Source organism: Sciurus carolinensis, chromosome 5 (assembly GCF_902686445.1).
Source record: "Sciurus carolinensis chromosome 5, mSciCar1.2, whole genome shotgun sequence".
Lineage (NCBI taxonomy): Eukaryota > Metazoa > Chordata > Mammalia > Rodentia > Sciuridae > Sciurus > Sciurus carolinensis.
This window is the reverse complement of record NC_062217.1, coordinates 100897554-100917296: the sequence shown is the minus strand read 5'-3', so window position 1 is coordinate 100917296 and position 19743 is coordinate 100897554. Positions and strand designations below refer to the sequence as shown.

Sequence of the window (19743 nt, the reverse complement as noted above, 5' to 3'; positions counted from 1 at the left end):
TTAACCTGATAAAGGCCATCTACAAAACCCCACAGATAGCTCATACTTAATAGAGGAAGACCAAATACTTTTCTTCCAAGATCAAAAATAAGGCAAGGATTCTTGCCTTCACCACATCCAGTTAGTATTGTACTAGAAATTCTAGCTGGGCAATTAGACAAGAAAACAAAATAAAATGCATCCAGATTGCAAAGGAAGAAGTAAAATATCTGTTTCCTGATGGTGTGATATTATATGTAGAAAATCCTTAGGAGTTCTCTAAGAAACCATTGCTGATTGAAAAAAAAAAAAAAAAACTCAGCAAGGTTGCAGAATATAAGATGAATATATAAAAATTAATTATATTTGCATACAGCAGCAATAAGCAAAATGAAAATGAAACTAAGAATCTTATTTACAATAATATGCAAAAGAGTATATTAATTAGGGATGATTTTGGGCTGGGGAGATAGCTCAGCAGGTAGAGTGCTTGCCTTGTAAGCACAAGGCCCTGGGTTCAATCCCCAGCACCCCCCCCCAAAAAAAAAGGTTCTGGGATGATTTTAACAAAATAAGTGCAAAACTTGTACTCTAAAACTGCCAAAGCATTGTCAAAATAAAGAAAGATCCAAATAAGTGGAAAGATGTCCGGTGTTCATGGATCAGAAGACTTGATACTGTTGAGGGCAACACTTGCCAATCTTATCTCTGGATGTTCATTCCTAGTTCAAGAACATAGCCTTGGGAAGGTGCATCAGATAGTCCCTCCTTGCCAGCTTTCTAGGAGGAGAGAGAAGTCATGGCATCCTCATGGTTGTTTCAGCATCTGATGGGTGATCATCTTTGAGATTATTGACTCGTTGTCTGCAAAGAGGCTACAAGCCCCTTCAAGCCTGGGATTTATTTGCACAGCAAAGGTGCTTAGGGAAGCTGGTTCCATTGACATGTGAGGCAGAGTGGACACAGGCTTTGGTCTGGGTGTGATCTTACCCTGCCCCTTGCTAGCTGCGTGACCCTGGGCATACCACTTACCCTCTTGGTACCTCTGTGTCCTTATTTACAAAATGGGAATAGAATCTTTGCAGTACTGTCATGAGCATTAAGAGAAAAAGGGGTGCAGTGTTCATCCCTCTCTCAGTACTAAATAGTCCTCATTCACTCAAACACTTGGTGAGCATCTGCCACGTAGAGCACAGGACACAGGAGGAAGAAAACAGAGCTTCCAGTTCTGCCCCCAGACAGATAATAACAAGGAAAGGAGATCACATGGCAAGTTGGAGCAGTGATTCTCCAAGATTAAGTAGCATCAGAATCATCCAGAGGAAGACTTATAAAAATCAACTGCTGGTCCCACCCCCAGACTGGCTGACTCACCTAGGTGGAACCCTAGAACCTGTGTTGCTAACACGTTCTCAGGTGTCACTGATGCTGGTCTGGGAACCACATTTTGAGAATCACTCTGTTGTTAGGAGGTAGTGAGTGCTATCAAAAAAGATGAATATACAATGGCAAGGGTGTGCCTAATGAGAGAGTGACTTTCAGACATTGGGACCTTCTTAAATTTTTAACTTCTTGTGCATCTTCTATTTTATTTTTTATTGGGATAAATTATTCACAAGCTAAAACATACCATTTTAACAATGTTCAAATGTACATACAGTTCAATACCATTAAGTGCATTCACAGTGCTATGAAGCCATCATGAACATCCACGTTCAGAACATTTTCTTCATCCCAAACTGAAGCTCTGCACCTGTTAAACAATAACTCTTGCCAGGTGTGGTGGTGCACGCCTGTAATCCCAACGGCTTAGGTGACTGAGGCAGGAGGATTTCAAGTTCGAAGCCAGCCTCAGCAATGTAGCAGGACCCTGTCTCTAAATAAAAAACATATTAAAGGGGTGGGGGTGCGGTCTGGGGATGTGGCTCAGTGGTTAAGCACCCCTGGGTTCAATCCCCAATAGCAAAAACAAAAACGAAACAAAAAAAATTAACTCCCCATTGCTTCCTCCATCTAATCCTTGGCAACCATCATTCTGGTTTCTTTCTCTTGTGAATAGACTGCACATGTAAGTGGAATCATATATTATTTGTCCTTTTGTGACTGGTGTATTTCTCTTAGTCTAATGTCCTTAAGGTCCATCCATGTTGTAGCATGTGTCAGAATTTCCTTCCTTTTCAAGACTGAATAATATTCCATTAAATGTTATCTAGTAGTTTGTTTATCCATGTGTCTGTTGGACTCCTGGGTTGCTTCCAACATTTGACTACTGGGCATAATGCTGCTATGAACATGGTGTACAAATATCTCTTCTAGTTCCTGCTTTTAATTCTTTTGAGTGTATACCTAGAATTGGGATTGCTTCTTCTGTTGAATTTTTAAAATAAATTTTTATTATTTTTAATTATTCATAATATTAGGGTTCATTTTCCTCTGTATAATTTTTTGAGGACCTGCCATACCACTTTCCACAGTGTCTGCATCATTTTATGTTCCCGCCAGCTGTGCACAAGGCTTCCAGTTTCTTCCAGTTTTCATTTTGATAGTAGCCATCCTTGTGGGTATTAAGTGGTGTCTCGTTCAAGCACGTGTTGTAAGAAGTGAGAGAGTGACCAGGAGGGTGTCTGGGGGAAGCCTGCCAGACAGGCCATGGCCCTGGCAGAAGCAGCACACCTGGTGTGGTCTGGAAGCAGCGCAGAGGTGGCTAGGCTGAGGGGGTGCAGGAGGGAGGGGTGGGAACTGGAGGCTGAGGCCTCCTGGGCCTGTCAAGACTTTGGCTTCTACTCTTGAGGAAAATGAGGAGGGGGCATTGGAGGGCTCTGAGCCGAGGAATGTCGGGATCTGATGTGTCGTTAAAGAGGATGTCTGTCTGCTGACCAGAGAGGTCCTAGAGGAAGCCGATGCATATTTGCAGTGATGGGGCGAAGGAGGTGCCTGTTCTCACTGTGGTTGTGGGTGCCGAACGTCATCAGATTTCAAATCTGTTTTGAAAGTAGAACTGATAAGATCCCCTGGATGTGGGTCTGAGATGGGGGCAGGCAAACACTGACTCAAGGTGTCCGAGGGGGTGGCTGGAAGGACAGTGCCCCGTGACAGCAAGAGGGGAGATTGCCACAAGACCCTGGCTCTGTTGGGACACGTTCGAGTTTGAGGTGTCTGTGAGTCACTAGACCAGTGGAGACGCTGAGTGGGCAGCTGGGCTCAAGAATTTGTGGGTCCAGGGTGAGCGTTTGATAACTAGTGATGTGGCAACTGTCCCACCTATAGGCCCACAGGCATTGCCTGGCACAGCCCAGGAGCTGCTGGTCCCAACCTTACAGGTGGCAGCACAGGGCTGGGTTAAAGGGGCAGTCCAGGGGTAAAGGGCAATCCTGGGGCAAGGGACCGAGATGAGGAATGGTGTCCCTGTTCAAAGTGACTGCTCCGTGCTGGGGAGGAGGAGGTCAGGCCAGACAGCAGGCATGCAGAGATCCTCAGAGGGGTGCTGCCCAAGCCAGGCTGTGCGTGCCCTCACACACATAGCCTCTGGGCACTGTCCTCTGACTTCCAGGAGCCAACTTTGTTGCTCTCAGATTCCCCAGACATCAGCAGAGGAGGGAAAGGGGACAAAGGCAGCTCCCTGAGGCCATATGGCAGGACACTTGACAAAGGGAAAATTCCAGCCTTGGTCAGTTTGGAAGGACACAAAGCAACCCTGTTAAAATGGTCATCATTTGCTGGAATGATATCTCCAAGTGGAAGCCCTGGAGGCACAATCAAATTCAGAGTGAAAGGTCAATAGCCCCAGGCTAGGTTGGCCTGGTGGAATACCTAGTGGACCACTTCCTCCCAGTGCTGTTTGCTCCATATCCCAGTTCTGCTGGGAGACTCAAGAAGACAGCCTGGTTTCCAGTTTCTGTGAATGTGAACCAGCCAGGCCAGTGGGCCTGCGACTGGGCATCACCTCACTAAACCAGCAGACATAGCACTTGAGCCTGGTTCTGGTACACTGTCCATTCTAGTAGGCCCTTGGGGTTCACAGGCCAGATGGAGGAGATGTCCTCACGGCCTTGGACCTTGACTAGGCTCAGAGAGAGACAGTGTATTCTCTTCTGGGTGGAGGGGTTGGTTCACAACACCCTTGAGCCTGTTCCCTGTGGTCCTCAAGACTTCTCCCCTGCAAGAACCCCAAGAGCCTGTGCGCTTGGGTCCCTGAAAAGAAATACATTCAGAAGAGGGAGGGAGCAGTGGTACAAGAGCTGGGTACTCTTGTCTGGGGTTTGATGTCCTCTGGAGAGGGCAGAGAGGATCACCCAGAGGGTTCAGTGACTTGCATGACAGCACACAGCGAATCTAGGAGCAGGAGCAATCTCCTCAGGTGGAGCCTGTCCTAGGATGCTATTTCCAGGCAGACCTCAGAGCATGGCAGCCTCTAGATGCAGTGTTAATGCAGGAGGGGAGGAATTAAGACTGAGGGCAGAGACTTTTCCTGAGGTACTGGACCCCAGACCAGTGCCTCTTGCATACACAGCTCAGAGATGAGGACCATCCAAGCTGAAGAGGTCACTTGTCACCAGGTTGCTTATGTGAGGGGACAGACCCTCGCTCTCAGCTCCCCAGCCATGCTCCAAGGGATCAGTTCCATGACACTGTGAACCCATCTCACAGCCTAGCACCGCCCCCAAGGTACAGCAGGTGTGTCAGGGTCAGGGCTTCACCTGGAGCTCATCATGGCAGTGCCCATTAGCGCCTTCTGAATGGGCAGCAGCTGCAAACTTCCATCCACTGGGAGCCTAGGTTGGGATGGAGGGAAACTGAGTTTCAGAGAGGAGAAAGCAGGTTAGCGCTAGAGCCCCTCTACACATACGAGAGGGTTTCACCTGTTCCTGGAATAGGTAGGTACCTCTCCTGAGCCCTTGCACAGTTATTTTCAATGTGGGCAGGGCTGTTCAGATCCAGTGGGTCCCCTAGGGACCCCCAGGCTTTTCAGGACAGGACACTATGAACTGTCCTTTCCACCTTCCTGTTTCCCTGAAAGGAGAAAATTGAGTATTGCTCCACCTTCACCCCCATGGCTTAGGAGGGCTTTAGCCTCCACCCCCACAGTTAGCATCAGGGCTGGGACTAGGAGCCTCACTGTCTTTGAGCACAGAATTTAAGAGAGCTTCAAAAAACTCTATAATCAAGATAAATATTTTGTAATATTTTTATAAATGAAAAGTAATGCAAAAAAATCCATTGTATTAGGTTGATGTTGCTGCTCTTTGCCACTAATTTAACAGCTTAAAATAACATAAAGTTATTCTTTTATAAATCTGGTGATCAGAAGTCAGAACAGAGGCCTCCGAGACTAAAATCTGGATATGGGCAGGCCTGGGTTCTGAGGGCTACAGGGGAGAATCTGTCCCTTGTCCTTTGTACCTTCTGTAACTTTCTGTGTTGCTTGTCTGTAGCTTCACTGCTCCTGTGGTCTCACAGCTCAGGTCTCTGCTTCTGTCCTTACCTCCTTCTATTATGTATTTCAATTTCTCTCCGCCTTCTTAGAAAGACCGTAGGGATTACAGTACCCCATCTAGACAATGCAGTATAACCTCCATCATTAACCTTATCACATCTAGGTTTCAGGAATTAGGACATGGACATCTTTGTGGGGCCTTTATTCAGCTGAACACTTCATGATAAACAAAAGATCCAAATTTGAAATAAAAATAGGCTCTATGGGTGGTGTAAGGGTCAGGTGAGGGAGCCATTCAATTTCAAGGTTCACGTGAAGAGGCTGATTCTACCTTCATTTAACATTTTGATTATTTGTTCATGATTTTTTTGCATTTTTTTTTCTTTTTTTGGTAGAGGTGCTCTACAACTGAGCTTCATCCCCAGCCCTCAGCCCTTTTTACTTTACTTTGAGACAGTCTCACCAAGTTGCTGAGGCTGCCTGGAACTTGCCATTTTCCTGCCTCAGCCTCTGAGTTGCTAGGGTTATAGGTGTGTGACATCTGCACCTAGCTGCATTGACTTTTATTCTTAAAAATATTTATCTTGGTAACTGGGGTTTGGAGCACTCCTTACATTTTGCCTTCAGTGACTTCCCTCCTTGCTTCATCTTAGGCCAAGCCCTGCCTTATGAGCAAGAAGCATGACCCTGTTCTGCATACCCAGCTTGAAGATGGGTGTGCCCAGGGCTCCCCTGAGTTCCTCCTTTGCAGTATTCTGACCACAGCTCCCTGGTACCTCCATCCCTTCTGGCTGTTGTCACACAGCCAGCTTTGCTTCTCTGTCCACTTGCCCTCCTGGTTTAGGTCTGACACTGTATGCCCACCCTGGTCCTTATCCTCTCTAGACTCTCCCAGGTCCTTACACTTTGAAAATAGGAAGTTGGAAATTGTGAGCTCTTCTAAGAATCCTACCTTGAGAGGATCATAGACTTTGCAACAGGACAACTGAGGTATGAATGAAGATCTGTCAGCAACCAGTTACGTGGCCCTAAGCAAATCACAAAGTCTGAGCCTCAACTGCTGCTTCTGTAAAATGGGGATGCTGATACATCTCAGAGGTGCTCAGGGAGGAAAGTAGGTCAAGTTCCTGGCACAGTGCTAACCTCTGGACAGAGCTTGGTGCCCAGGGCGCCCGCCCACTGAATCGGGCAACCTAGCTTTAGGTCCAGCCTCAATACTCTCCTAGCTGAGTGACTCAGACCAGTTGCCTAACCTTTCAGGACCTCGATTGCTTCACCTGGAACACCTGCCTCCCAGGCTGAAGCCTAAGTGGGTGCTCCCAAAGCAGGTCCTGAGCAAAGAGGAAGTGACCGATCATTGGGAGTCAAGGCGTTCCTGGGATGTCTAATAACTTGCAGCGCAAGGAAGAAGGGGTCGGCGTTTAGAAACTGGAGATCTTGCCCAGCTGACTCCAGGCGTGGCATACCAGGCCCTCGCAAAACCCGGGTCCTCCCTCGCCCAAGGGTCGGAGCCCCGGGCGGCGCTGGCCGGGGCGGGCGGGCGGCGGGCAAGACGCTACCTGCGCGCGTGCCGGGCATTCCAGCCGCCGCCGCGCCGCCGCGCCCGGGCGCGCCATGGGCCTGATGCCGGCTGCGCGGGCCTTCTCCCGGTGCCGCGCCTGCCCGCGGCCGCCCTGCCGCCTGCCTGCCTGCTGCGCTCCGGCGGCCCCAGGTAGGGGCGGGACAGGGTGCGGGACTCCCGGGGGAAGCGGTGTCTTGGGGGCCCGAGAGGGCCGCGCCTGCGTCTCGCGGGGTTCGGCGGGGAGCGGCGGGAGTATTGCCTTGCCGCAGCGTACTGTTCCCGGAGGTGGGGGCACGTGTGTGTCCGAAGGAAGAGGCAGAGCTCGGGGCTCTCCTTCAAGACTCCTTTCAGGGGTGGGCGGCCTGCTTGTGGAGATGGGGAAAACGAGGCTGGGAGGGGCGCCGGGACTTGCAAAAGATCCCTCCCCATCCTCCACTACCAAGGGGACCGAGTCTGAGGTAAGTTCCAGGCTGTGACCCCAAGCTCATTGCACACTCATCTGCCCTCCTGGGCCTCAGGAGAGAATCCTTTTGCACTGGACTTCTCCCTACTCAGCTCAAGACAGCCTACTTCCACCCCTCATCCCACCCCACTTGCAAAATCAGCTAGCCTTTGGCTGTTTTTCCAGGCTTGGATGGGTTTCGGTAAGCAGGGAAGAGTTTTCAGCCTCAGGGCCTAGGTGGAATTAATGTTTACAACCTCTGGACTGGCAGTTCAGAGGCTGTTATCTAGAGCAGGCCTGTGGGAGTGACAGAGGGACAGTCAATTGAACAGTCAGGCCCTTTCTGGATGGACTGGGGGTGGGGGTGGATGCAGGGAGTGTGGCAGGTGTCAGGGAACCAAAGAGCAGGAAGGACTGTAACCATGAGAGAAACTGAATTTCTTGTTTGTGAATCTCTGAAGAGAATTCTGGAATTGCCTCTTTGTTCTCATTCCTGGCAGTGACCTTCCCTTCTGCTAGAAAGAGCCCAAAGCAGGCAGAATGGCCATTGCCAACCTGCCGACTCAGCTCAGGATCAGTTCCAAGAGGGAATCCCAGCAGCCTCCCTTTCCAGTGGAGACCTGGGGGCGGGACTCTGCCCAGTGCCTGCCTCTTGGGGTGGGCCCTTGAGCGACCAGAAGGAAGCCACCGGGCTTCTGTCTGCTGGTTTGGTATGCTCACCTGTGGCTGCTTGACCCCCAAGAAGTGGCAGAGACCAGAGCTCAGAGAGGTTGGTTGAGGGCTGCATCCAAGGTGGCCCAGGATGGAGATTTGAGCCAACTGACAGGCAGGTCTGTGGCTTCCTACTCTTACTTCAGATTCTAGAAGAGAGGAGTACTTGAGGGACATGAGGCTCAGCTCTGCCAGGAGCAGCTGTCAGAGGAGGAGGCCTGACCCACTCTGAGCCTGCAGCAGGTTCATCAGGAGGAGAAGTAGCCTCTGCCAGCTTCCTCCCCAGCAGCAGAGCCAGCAGTCTGTGAACAGTGTGGGCTGGGACCTCGAGGAACCTGCATGTTGGCTGGGTTTCCAGGGATCCAGCAAACCTACTGGAATTGGTTCTTGGCAAGGCTCCACTTCCAAGATGTGCCAGGCGGGCTGAGGGAGTTCAGCATCACAGGGCCAGGTCCTGCCAGGCTCTGCCAGAGAGACCCTGGCAAGGGAAGAAGTGGGCAGGGCTGTGAGGGTGGGAGTGCTGGCCAGAAGCCTGAGTTCAGGATGCCTCCAGCAGGGGGACAGCTGGGAAGGAAGTGTCTAGGAAGATTGAGGTCAAATGAGGTCTCCCTCCTAGACTCTCCAGATGGCTGCCTTCCAGGGGTGGTAGGGGAGGGGTGACACACACTTGAAGCCTACACAGGCTCCCATGGGCACCCTGGGAATGTGGGACCTCAGGGTAGTCTGGTCTTCATAGCAGCTTCTGAAGACACGTGTGATCATCCCATTTTGTAGATGGGTTACTAAGGCCCAAGAAAATGGTCATTGTACTCCATAGTGGTTTAATCAGGATATACATCCAAACCAGAGCTGGTGCCAGACTCAGAATCTTTGTCTCTAGGGCCTTTGACCTTGAACAGCTTGTGTCCCCACTCCCAATGTCTGGCAGTAGCTCAGCAGTTAGAGGGCCTCTGGACACTTGAGGAACACCTGGCATTAGGGCCCCTCCTGCCCCCCCACCCCCGTCCCTGGTCCTTGCCAGGGCTGGAGACTGCTGTGCTCCTAGCCTTTTCTCCAACCATGTTCTCTCACCTCCAACCTTCTAACCTCAGGGGTCTTCTGGTAATGTGGTGCCTCCCACCCTGGCTACCTCTTATTATTCTCAATCCTTGGTTCCAAAGTCACCTCTTCTTTGAAATCTCTGTTTAGAAGTAACCAGGACTCTATGCCCTTCCCTTTCCTAGCTCTCTCTGTCCTGTTTTGGGGACAAGGAGAGTGGTCTGGAAGGCTTCATGGGGAAGGTGATATTGTACTGGGGTTAGAAGGGGCTGTCCCAGATGCAGAGCTGCCAGGGCTGGTGCTGTATGAACAGTCCGGCTGGCCCGTGTTCTGCACCCCAGAGGCTGATGGAGGCAAGCAGGGGCAGGTCTCAAAAAAAAGTTAGACTTTTTTCCAAGCACAGGAGCAGGCAGCAAAGTGTTTTCAGCAGAGGAGGTCATCGTAGAGTTTGTTTTCAGCCTTGGGGCAGGTCTCAAGCTCTTTAGTACAGTAGGCCCTCCTTGTCCACGGTTTTGCTTTCCACAGGCTCAAATACCTATTGTCAACTGCAGTCTGAATATATTAAGTGGAAAATTCCAGAAATAAACAAATTTGTGAATTTTAGGTTATGCACCATTCTGAGTATCTTCTCTGTCCTGAATTATCCCTTTGTCCAGAGTATCCACACTGTATACACAACCTACCTGTTAGTTCGTAGCCATTTTGGTTATCAGATCAACTATCATGGTATTGCAGTGCTTCTGTTCAAGTGACCCTTATTTAATAATAGCCCCAAAGTGCAAAAGTAGTGTGATGCTGATAATTTGGATATTCACTTCCTTCAAGTGAAAAGGTCAAAGTACAATAAGATATTGGAGGTGGGGGGATGAGCCAGAGAGGGGAAGGGAGACCACATTCACATAATTTGTCTTACAGTATGTTGTTATAATTGTGCTATTTTTATTAGTTATTGTTAATGTCTTCATGTATCTAATTTATAAATTAAACTTCGTCATAATTACGTATAAGAGAAAACAATCTGCATAGTCTACTTAGGGTTTGCCATTGTCTGCTATTTCAGACAGCCATGAGAGTCATAGATAAGTAGGGATAACTGCACCAAGAACAGGTGAAGAAGTGATAGAAAGAAAGATAGACAGATGGATGCAAGGTATCCTGAGACAGGACATAAAGGGCAGGAAGAACTGACTGAAGCCAAAAGAAGGCTAGATGGAGTTATCCAAGTTTTATGAGTCTATAGGGAGAATTTGGGAATTCTTTTTCTCAGTGTGTATTTTATTCAACTGTGTCCTTCAGTCACAGGTTCAGCTGAGCACAGGAGTTAGTATGGGGCTGGCCCTGTACAGTGTGTTTTCCCCCTCCTGTGCCCGGGTCTCCTTAATTTCTGCAGTGGGGAGGGGGTGGTGGCCTTGGGTGGGAGACCAGGCAGAAAGAAGTGTTTTCATAACAGCTGTACTAATGGGGGACATGCTGCATAGGGCTGGCAGCATGAAAACAGACATTGAAGACACTTAGGTAGTGGGTAGAGCTGAACTGAAGGATACATGGGTGTAAGCTGGGAAGGAGGCAGGTGCCAAGGTGCATTGCCAGGCTAGCCCCTGTCCTTCTCAGGAACTCTCTACTGGTGTGTGTTTCCTCTGTATGTTCTCCGCCTGTTCATTTGAGATCTACCAGACTCCTCTTGTCATGACAGAAATGGCTTCCTATTTCCACCTGCTATGGGTCAGCACCCTTACCCCACTTATCCTGATCCCAGGATTCCTGGGGGAAGTCTGTGCCCTGGAGCTCGGAGCAGCAGAGGGGAATGAATCCATGCAAAATAAGAGTGGAGCATAGGCTGAATAAGAGGCACTAAGGAACAGTGAAAGGGCAAGTGTGTATCCATCAAAAGGTGCCACTGAAACCTGCCAGTGTTGCCTGGTAGGAACCCATGCCTGGTGCCACCATATCTGTGGATATTTTGAGAGAAACTGGAGGGCTTGGGATGCAACTTGGGTAGATCACTTGCCTGGCCTGTGTGAGGTTCTGCATTCCATCCACAGCTCCACAAAGAAAAAAATAGAGAAAGAAGCTGGGAATTCAAATGTTTATGTGAAATCTCTTAATTGTAAATATATCTAATTTTAAAATGTTTCAAGCATCTTAGGAAATAAGTGCATCTGAGAACTGGACCCTAGGTGGGGTGAATGAGAGCAGAGGCTCTGGGCCCCAGGACTAGCCCAGGCCACTCTAGGACTGGGTGGACAGGCCAGGATGCAGTGGGCCTTGGATCTCCCGGAATTGGCTTTTCCTGGCCCCAAGCAGCCAGCAATGACCACCCTTATACCCAAGGCTATGGACTGGTCTTTTCCCCACCCTGGCAGATGGTGGGGGTGGGGGGCATCTGGACTCACCCACTAAGTCCCAGGAAGCTTTTCCTCCTTGCCAGCATTACCACCTCTGCCAGGGGCCTTGATGACCCATGTCCTTTGGACCTGTTCTGAGGAAACGGAGAAAGGAGGGGAGGAAGACTGGGCTGCTGGGAGGGTGATGGTGGGTAGATACAGTGTGGGTGATGTTCTCTGCTCCTGCAGCCAGACTGCCTGGGCTTGAACTTTGACCTGCCACATGCAAGGGAACTTGGGCACGTTCTTAAACCCCTCTGCCTCTCAGTTTGCTCCTGAGCAGTCAAGGTGATAGTGATAATCCCAAAGGTACCAATCTCAGGAGGATTAGACATTGACATGTGTACAGTGCTCAGAATAGCACCTGGCGCCACAGCACCGTGCGCTAGTGACGTAAGAGCACCCCCTCACTCACATATTTCCTCCTGTGTGTGCGCGCACTTGCACACACAAACCCACATGCACACCACGTACATGCATGTTCAGGTATATGAACAAAACCCAGATGCCATGAATATGCACACATAAGCATGCGCACACGTGCACACTCACACCATACACACACACTTCACCCTAAGCATTGATGGCATCCACCAGGTGCAGCCCACCTGGACATTTTTCAAGAAGGGAGGAATCTTTCCCCCTCAGTTCTTCATGTTTTGTCTTTGGATCAAGAAGGTTGAGGATCAACAGTTGCTGAGTCCTACTGTGTACCAGGCACCACTGTATTAGGATGGAGGTATCTTGTGTGTGTGTGTGTGTGTGTGTGTGTGTGTGTGTGTGTGCGTGTGTGTATGTGTGTTTTGCTGGGATGGGATACAGGGCCTTCTGTGTGCTAGGCAGGCACTCTACCACTGAGCTGCATTCCCAACCCAGGGACTACGTATCTTATTTCAAAACAGCCCTTGCAGAGGGGAGGGAAGTAGGCTGTCAGAGGACCAGTTGAATCCCTCAGTTAGCTGGCTCACCACCCAATCCTGAGAAGACACATGCCTGGACAGAATGGTGCTTTGGCATCATGCCCCTGGCACAACCCCAAAGCTGCCCCACAGGGAAGGTTTCTGCATTGTGGATGTGAATAATATCAGGAACTCCAAAGACCTCGTAGTGCTTAAGGCTGAGAGAAGTCAGTTTCTCCTGCTACTCAGTGGTGGGGTAGAGAGCTTTCCAGATCTCAGTTCCTTCCACTCTTTGCCTACCAGGGACCTCTTAGTTGTGTATTTACTTGTCATGGGTTTTCTATGAGAAGTTCCTCTGCCTTCTTCCTCTCTCATTCTTCTTCTGTCCTTCATTTGTTGTCTTATCCTGAATTTAAATCTTTTTTTTCCAGTTTGTGTGTGTGTGTGTGTGTTTAAGCAAATATTGAAGTATAGCATACTTAAAAGTATACAAGTCATAATAGTGTGCAGCTCAACAGCTTTTCTCAAAGTGAACACAACTGGGTTAGCAGTGCCAGGTCCAGAAACAGCATGACCAGCCCTCAAAAGTCCTCAGGTGCCTTCTGGCCATTGACCCACTGATAGCAATGTGCTGACCGGACAGCACTGATTCTTTTTTAAACTTCATATAAATTGCAGTATATACTCTGGGCCTGACTTCATTTGCTTTCTAATGTGCTTTGTTTTTTAATTTTTAAAAGTTTTTCATAAGTACAACTAACATATAACTGAGCATTTCTTAACCCTTTTATAAAAATATAGCTTAGTGGCATTAAGCACATCAACAGGGTTGTGCAACCATCCCCACCATCCATCTCCAGAACCTTTTCATCTTGCCAGCCGGAAACACTATACTCACCAGACACTAACTCCCCATATCCCACCCCTGGCATCCCCATTCCACTTCCTAACCCTACACCCTCGTGTAAGGGGCAAAGGGGAATCATATGCTATCTGTCCTTCTGTGATTGGCTTTCTTTGCATAACATTCTCAAGGTTCATCTGTGTTGTAGCATGTGTCAGAATTTCCTTTTTAGGGCTAAAATATGATCCATGTTATGTACATGTTCTTTTTTATCCCTTCATCTATTGAGGGAACCCTGAGTTGCTTCCACATTTCAGTTCTCTGAAGAGTGCTGCAATTCACGCAGGTGTGCAAGTCTCAGATCCTGCTTTCAGTTCTTTGTAGTATATACCCAGAAGAATTGCTGGCATGTATGGTGCAGTAATTCTTTTTTAAATTTAGTTTGTGTGTGTGGTGCTGGTGATTGAACAGGGAGACTCTACCACTGAGCTATATTCTCAAACCTTATTTAAAAAGATATATTTTTTTTAAATTTTGAAACAGGGTCTCCTAAGGTGACCCACGCTGACCTCAAACTTGTGATCCTCCTGCCTCAGCCTCCCAAGTAGCTGGGATTACAGGCTTGCACCACGATTCCTGGCTATTTTTAATTTTTTTGAGGAACACCACACTGTTGCTCCTAGTGGCTACACCATTTTATGTTCCCATCAGCAGTGCACAAAGACCCCAGTTTCTGCACATCTTTGCCAACACTTTATTTTCTGTGCTTTGACAGTAGCTGTCCTAATGCAGGTGAGATGGTGGCTCGTAGCTTTGATTTGCATTCCCCTAACGATTAGTGATATTGAGTTGTGATTCTGGTTTTCACATAGTGTGCTGTCTGTTTGGTCTACTGAGCTATTCTCGTTCATTCTCACTGCTGCACGGTGTCCTGTGAGAATCCTCTGAGAGCTCTCTTCTCATTCTGTTGGTGGGTGTTGGATGGCTTCCCATTTGGATTGACTGGAAAACCAGTCCATAAAATGGATCACGCAAGCTCGCTCAAGGTCATTCGCTCCTAACCTGGATGAACTGCATGAACTAGGCCACATTCCTGCTGCTTCCTCCTACTCTTTGTCCCAGCAGCCTCAGGTCCGGTCTCCTTGTGTATCTTCCCAGTGTCTAATTTGTTTAGTCAGGAGGATCCTCCTTTGGCCCTAAAGGTACCATACCTGTTCTCTATTGTCCCAAGCACTCTGCCCACAGCCTAGTGGTAGGCAGAGTGTGTGACCAGCACTTCTCTGTGTTCAGGGATCTTTGGGCAGCGCCTGGAGGACACAGTCCACCATGAGCGGAAGTATGGCCCCCGCCTGGCCCCTCTGCTGGTGGAGCAGTGTGTGGACTTCATCCGGGAACGTGGGCTCACCGAGGAAGGACTGTTCCGCATGCCAGGCCAGGCCAACCTGGTGAGAGATCTGCAGGATTCCTTCGACTGTGGAGAGAAGCCACTGTTTGACAGGTGAGCTTTGGTGGTCCGGGGAGGTGCAGCTGGAGTCACTTGTCCAGCTCTCCTGCAGGGGCTCCTCCTCAGGCACCAGCTCCACTGTGCAGGGGTTAGCCAGTGCCCAGGAAGCCTGGCAACAGGATGGCAGGTGGGCTAGTTGCCCATGCTGGCATTTGTACACTCAGCCAGCCCTCCCTGGGGGCAGAGCATAGGGCATTAAGAATCCCTCCAGCAGCCTTGAGCCTCCTCTCTGGGATGGATGCCACAAACAAGGCCCCCCACATCCATTTGGGCTGCTTCCACTGGTCATAAACCTGACCCAGGCAGAAGCAAAGAAGGGCCTCTGCTGGCTGACAGGCTAGAATAGTTTAGTCACAGATGCATCCACGACTCCAGGTTTGCTGCAGGCTGTGCCTTTTCTGGGTGATTCACTCCAGGTTCTATCAGTGCAAGATGGTATAACAGCTCCATCCCACCCTCACTCAGGTTTCAGGCCTAGGGGAACCAGTCTCCTGCACCCCCCCTCAGTCTGTGCCCATATTAACCCATCATTGGGACTTACCCACATCCTAGGTGCCACTTCCTAGGTGTAGGCAACTACATTCATAGCCCAGAAACTGAGAATGAGGGAGGTGTGTCTTGCCTCACCCCAGAGATGTCTGGGGGCTCCCTTCTCCCTGATAGGATCTCATCCATTTGGGGGCAGTTTTTTATAGAAAGTTCTTACATCAGGCCAACTCAGGTCTCCATGGAGCTTCTGCCCCTTCTTAGATCTGCCCTCAAGACTCGGCCCCTCTGCCTCAGGAAAGACCCAGGGATACTTACAGGCAGCCCTGACCTTCCCAAGTCGTCTTCTCTTGGAGTAAAATACCCTCATCCCTCCAGCTTCTGCCCAAGTCCATTACCATAGGCAGAAGTTTTGTCAGTTTCTTTCTTTAGATGTGGAGCCCAGAACTGACCACCATTCCCTACTGTCTGTGCTGGGGGCGCACAATGGTCCATTCCCCTTGAGCCTTGTGAAGTTCCATCCCATTTTTGGGTACCAGGAATTAGACCCAGGGGCACTTAACTACTGAGCTGACTCTTAATGAGCTTGTGGTTCATTTTGAATCTCTACCAGCCAGACCTCTTTTGTCCTATGCAGCCTGGTCTCAGGGTTAGAGATTGCTTCAAATGAATGCTGCATAGGTAGAGCCTGGGAACTGGATTTTAGAAGCTCCCCAAGATCAGATGGACTGTCCTAGTGCTTGATAATACCAAAAGATTTTCTGTGAATGCAAATCAAACCTCCCTACTCCCCTACTCAAACTTCACTGGGGCTTACTGGCATGGCCCCCGACCTTCCTCACTTCGCCTACCCTGCATGTCTCCATCTCGGCACAGTGCTGTCCCATGATGTGGTTCCAGGTAGGCTCAGCTTGGCTTTTTTCCCTTCCCCACCTATCTGTTGAACCCCCACTGAAGAGACAACCAAATGCCCACAGAGTACTTTTAATTACCATCCCCATAGCCCTGGCTTGCAGACCCATGACCCCAGTCTTTTAGCAGGGTGGGGCAGACCATCCCTGCATGCCAGATGGACCGCTCCTGTCTGCCTTTTCCCTTTCTTTCCACTTCTGTTTCTCCTCCTGAGAATATAACCAGAGGCCCATTCTCCCAGGTGGGTTTATCAGGCTTTCCCAGCTGCCCTTCTTGGTAGTGTCTTCCCATATGGCTGCCATGACCTCTGGATTCCTCCCCCTTTAGAAATTCTTCCTGGGGTTTCTGAAAATATTCTCTTATTTCTACTAATCCCTTAGCAGCTCTGGCCCTGCAGCTGCGTCTGTCTGTTCACAGAGGGTCCCAGACCTCCTCTCCTTGCACTCATGCTCACAGGGGTTCCAGGACAGAGGTCCCTCTCCCAGGCTGCAGCCTCCCTGTGCGCTCTGCATAGCCTTCCTGCCAGCTGGGTGTTGACTTCTGCCCTTGGCTCCCCTCTACTATGAAGTCCCCTCCTCATCTTCTTGCTTATCTGCATAAGAATGTCCACTCCAGCCTCTGATCCTGGGTCCCACCCCTCCCTCATAAGGACCCCCGCCAGGCTGGAAACCACGGTGACCCAAGCCACCCATGCCTGTCCCTCCCAACAATACCTCCCCTGGGCCCTCGGGTGTAGCAGCTCTCTTGGTGCTGTCCACCTTGTGGCTGTGCACTGAGGAGGGTCTCCTCTGTACCAGACCCTGTGGAATCTTACAGCACCCTTTCTGACTTCATTCAGCATTTCTTCCTGGTGTGAGAAGCACCTCAGGAGAACTGCAAGTGGGTCAGTGAACCAGACACATGAGGTCTGTGCCTGCCTGCAGCTGACATCCTAAGGGGCCTGGCAAATATAACAAGTGAATATGTTCAGGAACCCCTGCCCTGACCCTGGGAACCAATAAAGAACGAATGGGACATATGATAGAGTCCCTGGGGTAGGCAAGCCCAGCAGGTCATGGGTTTAGGGGTGGACAAGTTCTCAGATAGGAACTCTGCCCAGGCTGCAGAATAGCATGTTTTCCTTGAAGGAGGCAGCTGGAGGACAGGGTCAGGCAGAAGAGGTGGGACAGGAGGATCGGAAGCCATCAGAAGGTCTGGGGTGGGAAGTGTGAGCCCAACCACCCTGGTGTATGTGTACGCGCGCATGCGTGCGTGCATGCGTGTGTGCGTGTGTGTGTATGTGTGTATGTGTGTGTATGTAAAGGCCAGGGACCTTGGCACAGCAGGGCCTGCAGGGCACTGGGACCGTGGGAAGGGGCCTCAGGCAAAGTCAGCAGAGTACAGGGGCCACACTGCATACATGGGTCCAAAACACAAGTGCTTTCATCCTGGCACCTGCAGAAGGGAAAGATTGACACCTGACCCTCCTCCACACTTTGCTTTCTAGACACAGGTCTCTCTGTGGGGTGTACCCCATGGCCCTCCCTGCTTCCTGCCCCTCCCCCATTCTCCCCAGGCTCCCACTTAGGCAGCTGCTGCCACTGAATCCACAGGCCCCAATGGGGGAGGGGCACTGTGTTTGACCGGATGCCTACTTGGGCTGTAATCACCCTGGGGCATCAGTAGCAAGGGTGGCTCTGGAGAGGGCAGTGGAGGGTGGGCAGCAGCTTGCTTGGCTGGAGAAGGGAGGTCAGGCAGGGTTCGGAGGCTGCTTGACCCTGCTTGGACCAAGAGTCATCAGGCCTGAGGCAGGGAGAGGGCCTCACATGTATGGATTTGGAGGACAGGGACATATGGAACCCTAGAATCCCAAATGTCAGGGCTAAAAGGGGCACTAGTGCCTAGCTCAGTGAGGCCAGCATGGGAGTTGGCCAGGGCCAGGTGATGCCTTAATGGCACAGCCTTAGGCTCCCAGCCTCAAGCTCATCTTTCCTGAGAGCCTCTCATGAGGGCAGTGCAGGTCTGGGATTTAACTCTAGGCCCCAGAAAAGCAGATAAGCCACATGGGTCCCAGATACTGCTTGAAATGCAAGTAAGGAGTAGAGACCAGCTGTAATCTTGGTGTTATGCCATAGAACCCAAACAGGATACAACCTGTGCAGGAGAGGCAGCCTTCCAGCTGGACTGCACAGACAGGCGACTCAGTTCTGAGTAGGTGTCTGCGCATAGTAAATGTTCCCCAGCTGGAACTCCCAGCCACACAGCCTCAGTCCTCACCCCACTGGACACCTGTCTGCTGCTCTGGCAGTCAGCTTGGGCCTTTCTTCAGCCAGGGGCAGCTGCCTCAGATGTAGCCCCACTGCATGCACACGGACCATCTAAGACCAGAGGCTGTCCTTGGGGTGTGGGCTGTGGAGTGAGTGTACTCCTGCAGCTCCCTGGGGTCCTGGGCCTCACACGTTTCCTCTTTCATCCCCAGCACGACAGATGTGCACACAGTGGCCTCCCTGCTGAAGCTCTACCTGCGGGAGCTCCCTGAGCCAGTGATCCCCTTCGCCAGGTACGAGGACTTCCTCAGCTGCGCCCAGCTGCTCACCAAGGACGAGGGGGAGGTTAGTGCCTCCTGGGGACCCATCCTGGGAGGTGGACTGGTGGGTGGTGGGCACATGGAGTCAGAACACAAAGTCCTTGACGTTTCAGTGGTACATGGCTCCTGGCCTGAAGACTGCTTTGTCTGTGTGAGCAGGTAGCTGGAGCATCCTGCTGTCTTTGTAGGGCCTCCCCTGTGTGTAGATACATATTTGGGAGGGGCAGGTCCCTCCTGAAGGAGGGATGTTGATCTAGGGTGCCCAGCTATGACCACTCACAGTGGGTGTTCCTATGCTATGGCCGCCTTCTGTGCCTGCCTCAGGCGACCCAGACCTGCCCTGGGGCTCAGTAAAAAGAGACCTTTTACTTATTTTTATCCTACCTCCTTTGGAAAGAATTTGAGATAGCTCCCAGGACAGAGGGTCCCTCCTCCTGCACAGCCCTGCAGGTGGAAGTCTGCAACCCTGGGCAGCTGGGGCAGGGGAAGCACTGTTTGCCTTCCCTGTGGCTGTGTTGGAGATGAGGGTTGTTATCTGGCAAATATTTGTGCCTTGATAAGTGAGCTGAGACATTCCTCTGTGGCTGGGCAAGAGGCTCACCCCTCACACCAGCTCCCAGAAAGGAAATCAGCCTCCCCAGGAGGTCACAGCCTGGCCCCGCTGCTCCATGGCGGGGCATGGAGGAGGTCACCTGAGGCTGGGCCCCCATCTTCCCGCTCCTCGTCCAGCCCTTTCCCCGGTCAGAGAAGGACCACATTGCTAGTGTTTGAAATTCTGTGTTTTTCTTCTTCTTTCCCAAGGGGACCCTGGAGTTGGCTAAACAAGTGAGCAACCTTCCCCAGGCCAATTACAACCTGCTCAGATATATCTGCAAGTAAGTGGCATTGGGGTGGGTGGCCACCCTTTCTGGCCCCGTGTTCATCCCTTACGCGCCCATAGACACACTGTCCTTTGCAGAGGAGACCTGGGCCATTCACTCACC

General features: G+C 50.6%; 1 protein-coding gene across 7 annotated transcripts in view; it reads left to right on the top strand.

Moving 5' to 3' along the window:
* Arhgap22 (Rho GTPase activating protein 22) overlaps positions 1–19743 on the top strand; it is a 185132-nt gene that overhangs the window by 157923 nt on the left and 7466 nt on the right. For 6 of the 7 annotated variants that reach the window (XM_047554513.1, XM_047554510.1, XM_047554511.1 and 3 more), the window contains 3 exons: positions 14583–14790; positions 18653–18785; positions 19562–19635. In XM_047554513.1, coding sequence (XP_047410469.1) covers positions 14583–14790; positions 18653–18785; positions 19562–19635 — 415 coding nt within the window. Of the gene's footprint in view, positions 1–6787; positions 7125–14582; positions 14791–18652; positions 18786–19561; positions 19636–19743 lie in introns of those variants that run through there. The other variant, XM_047554517.1, reaches the window with a different exon arrangement.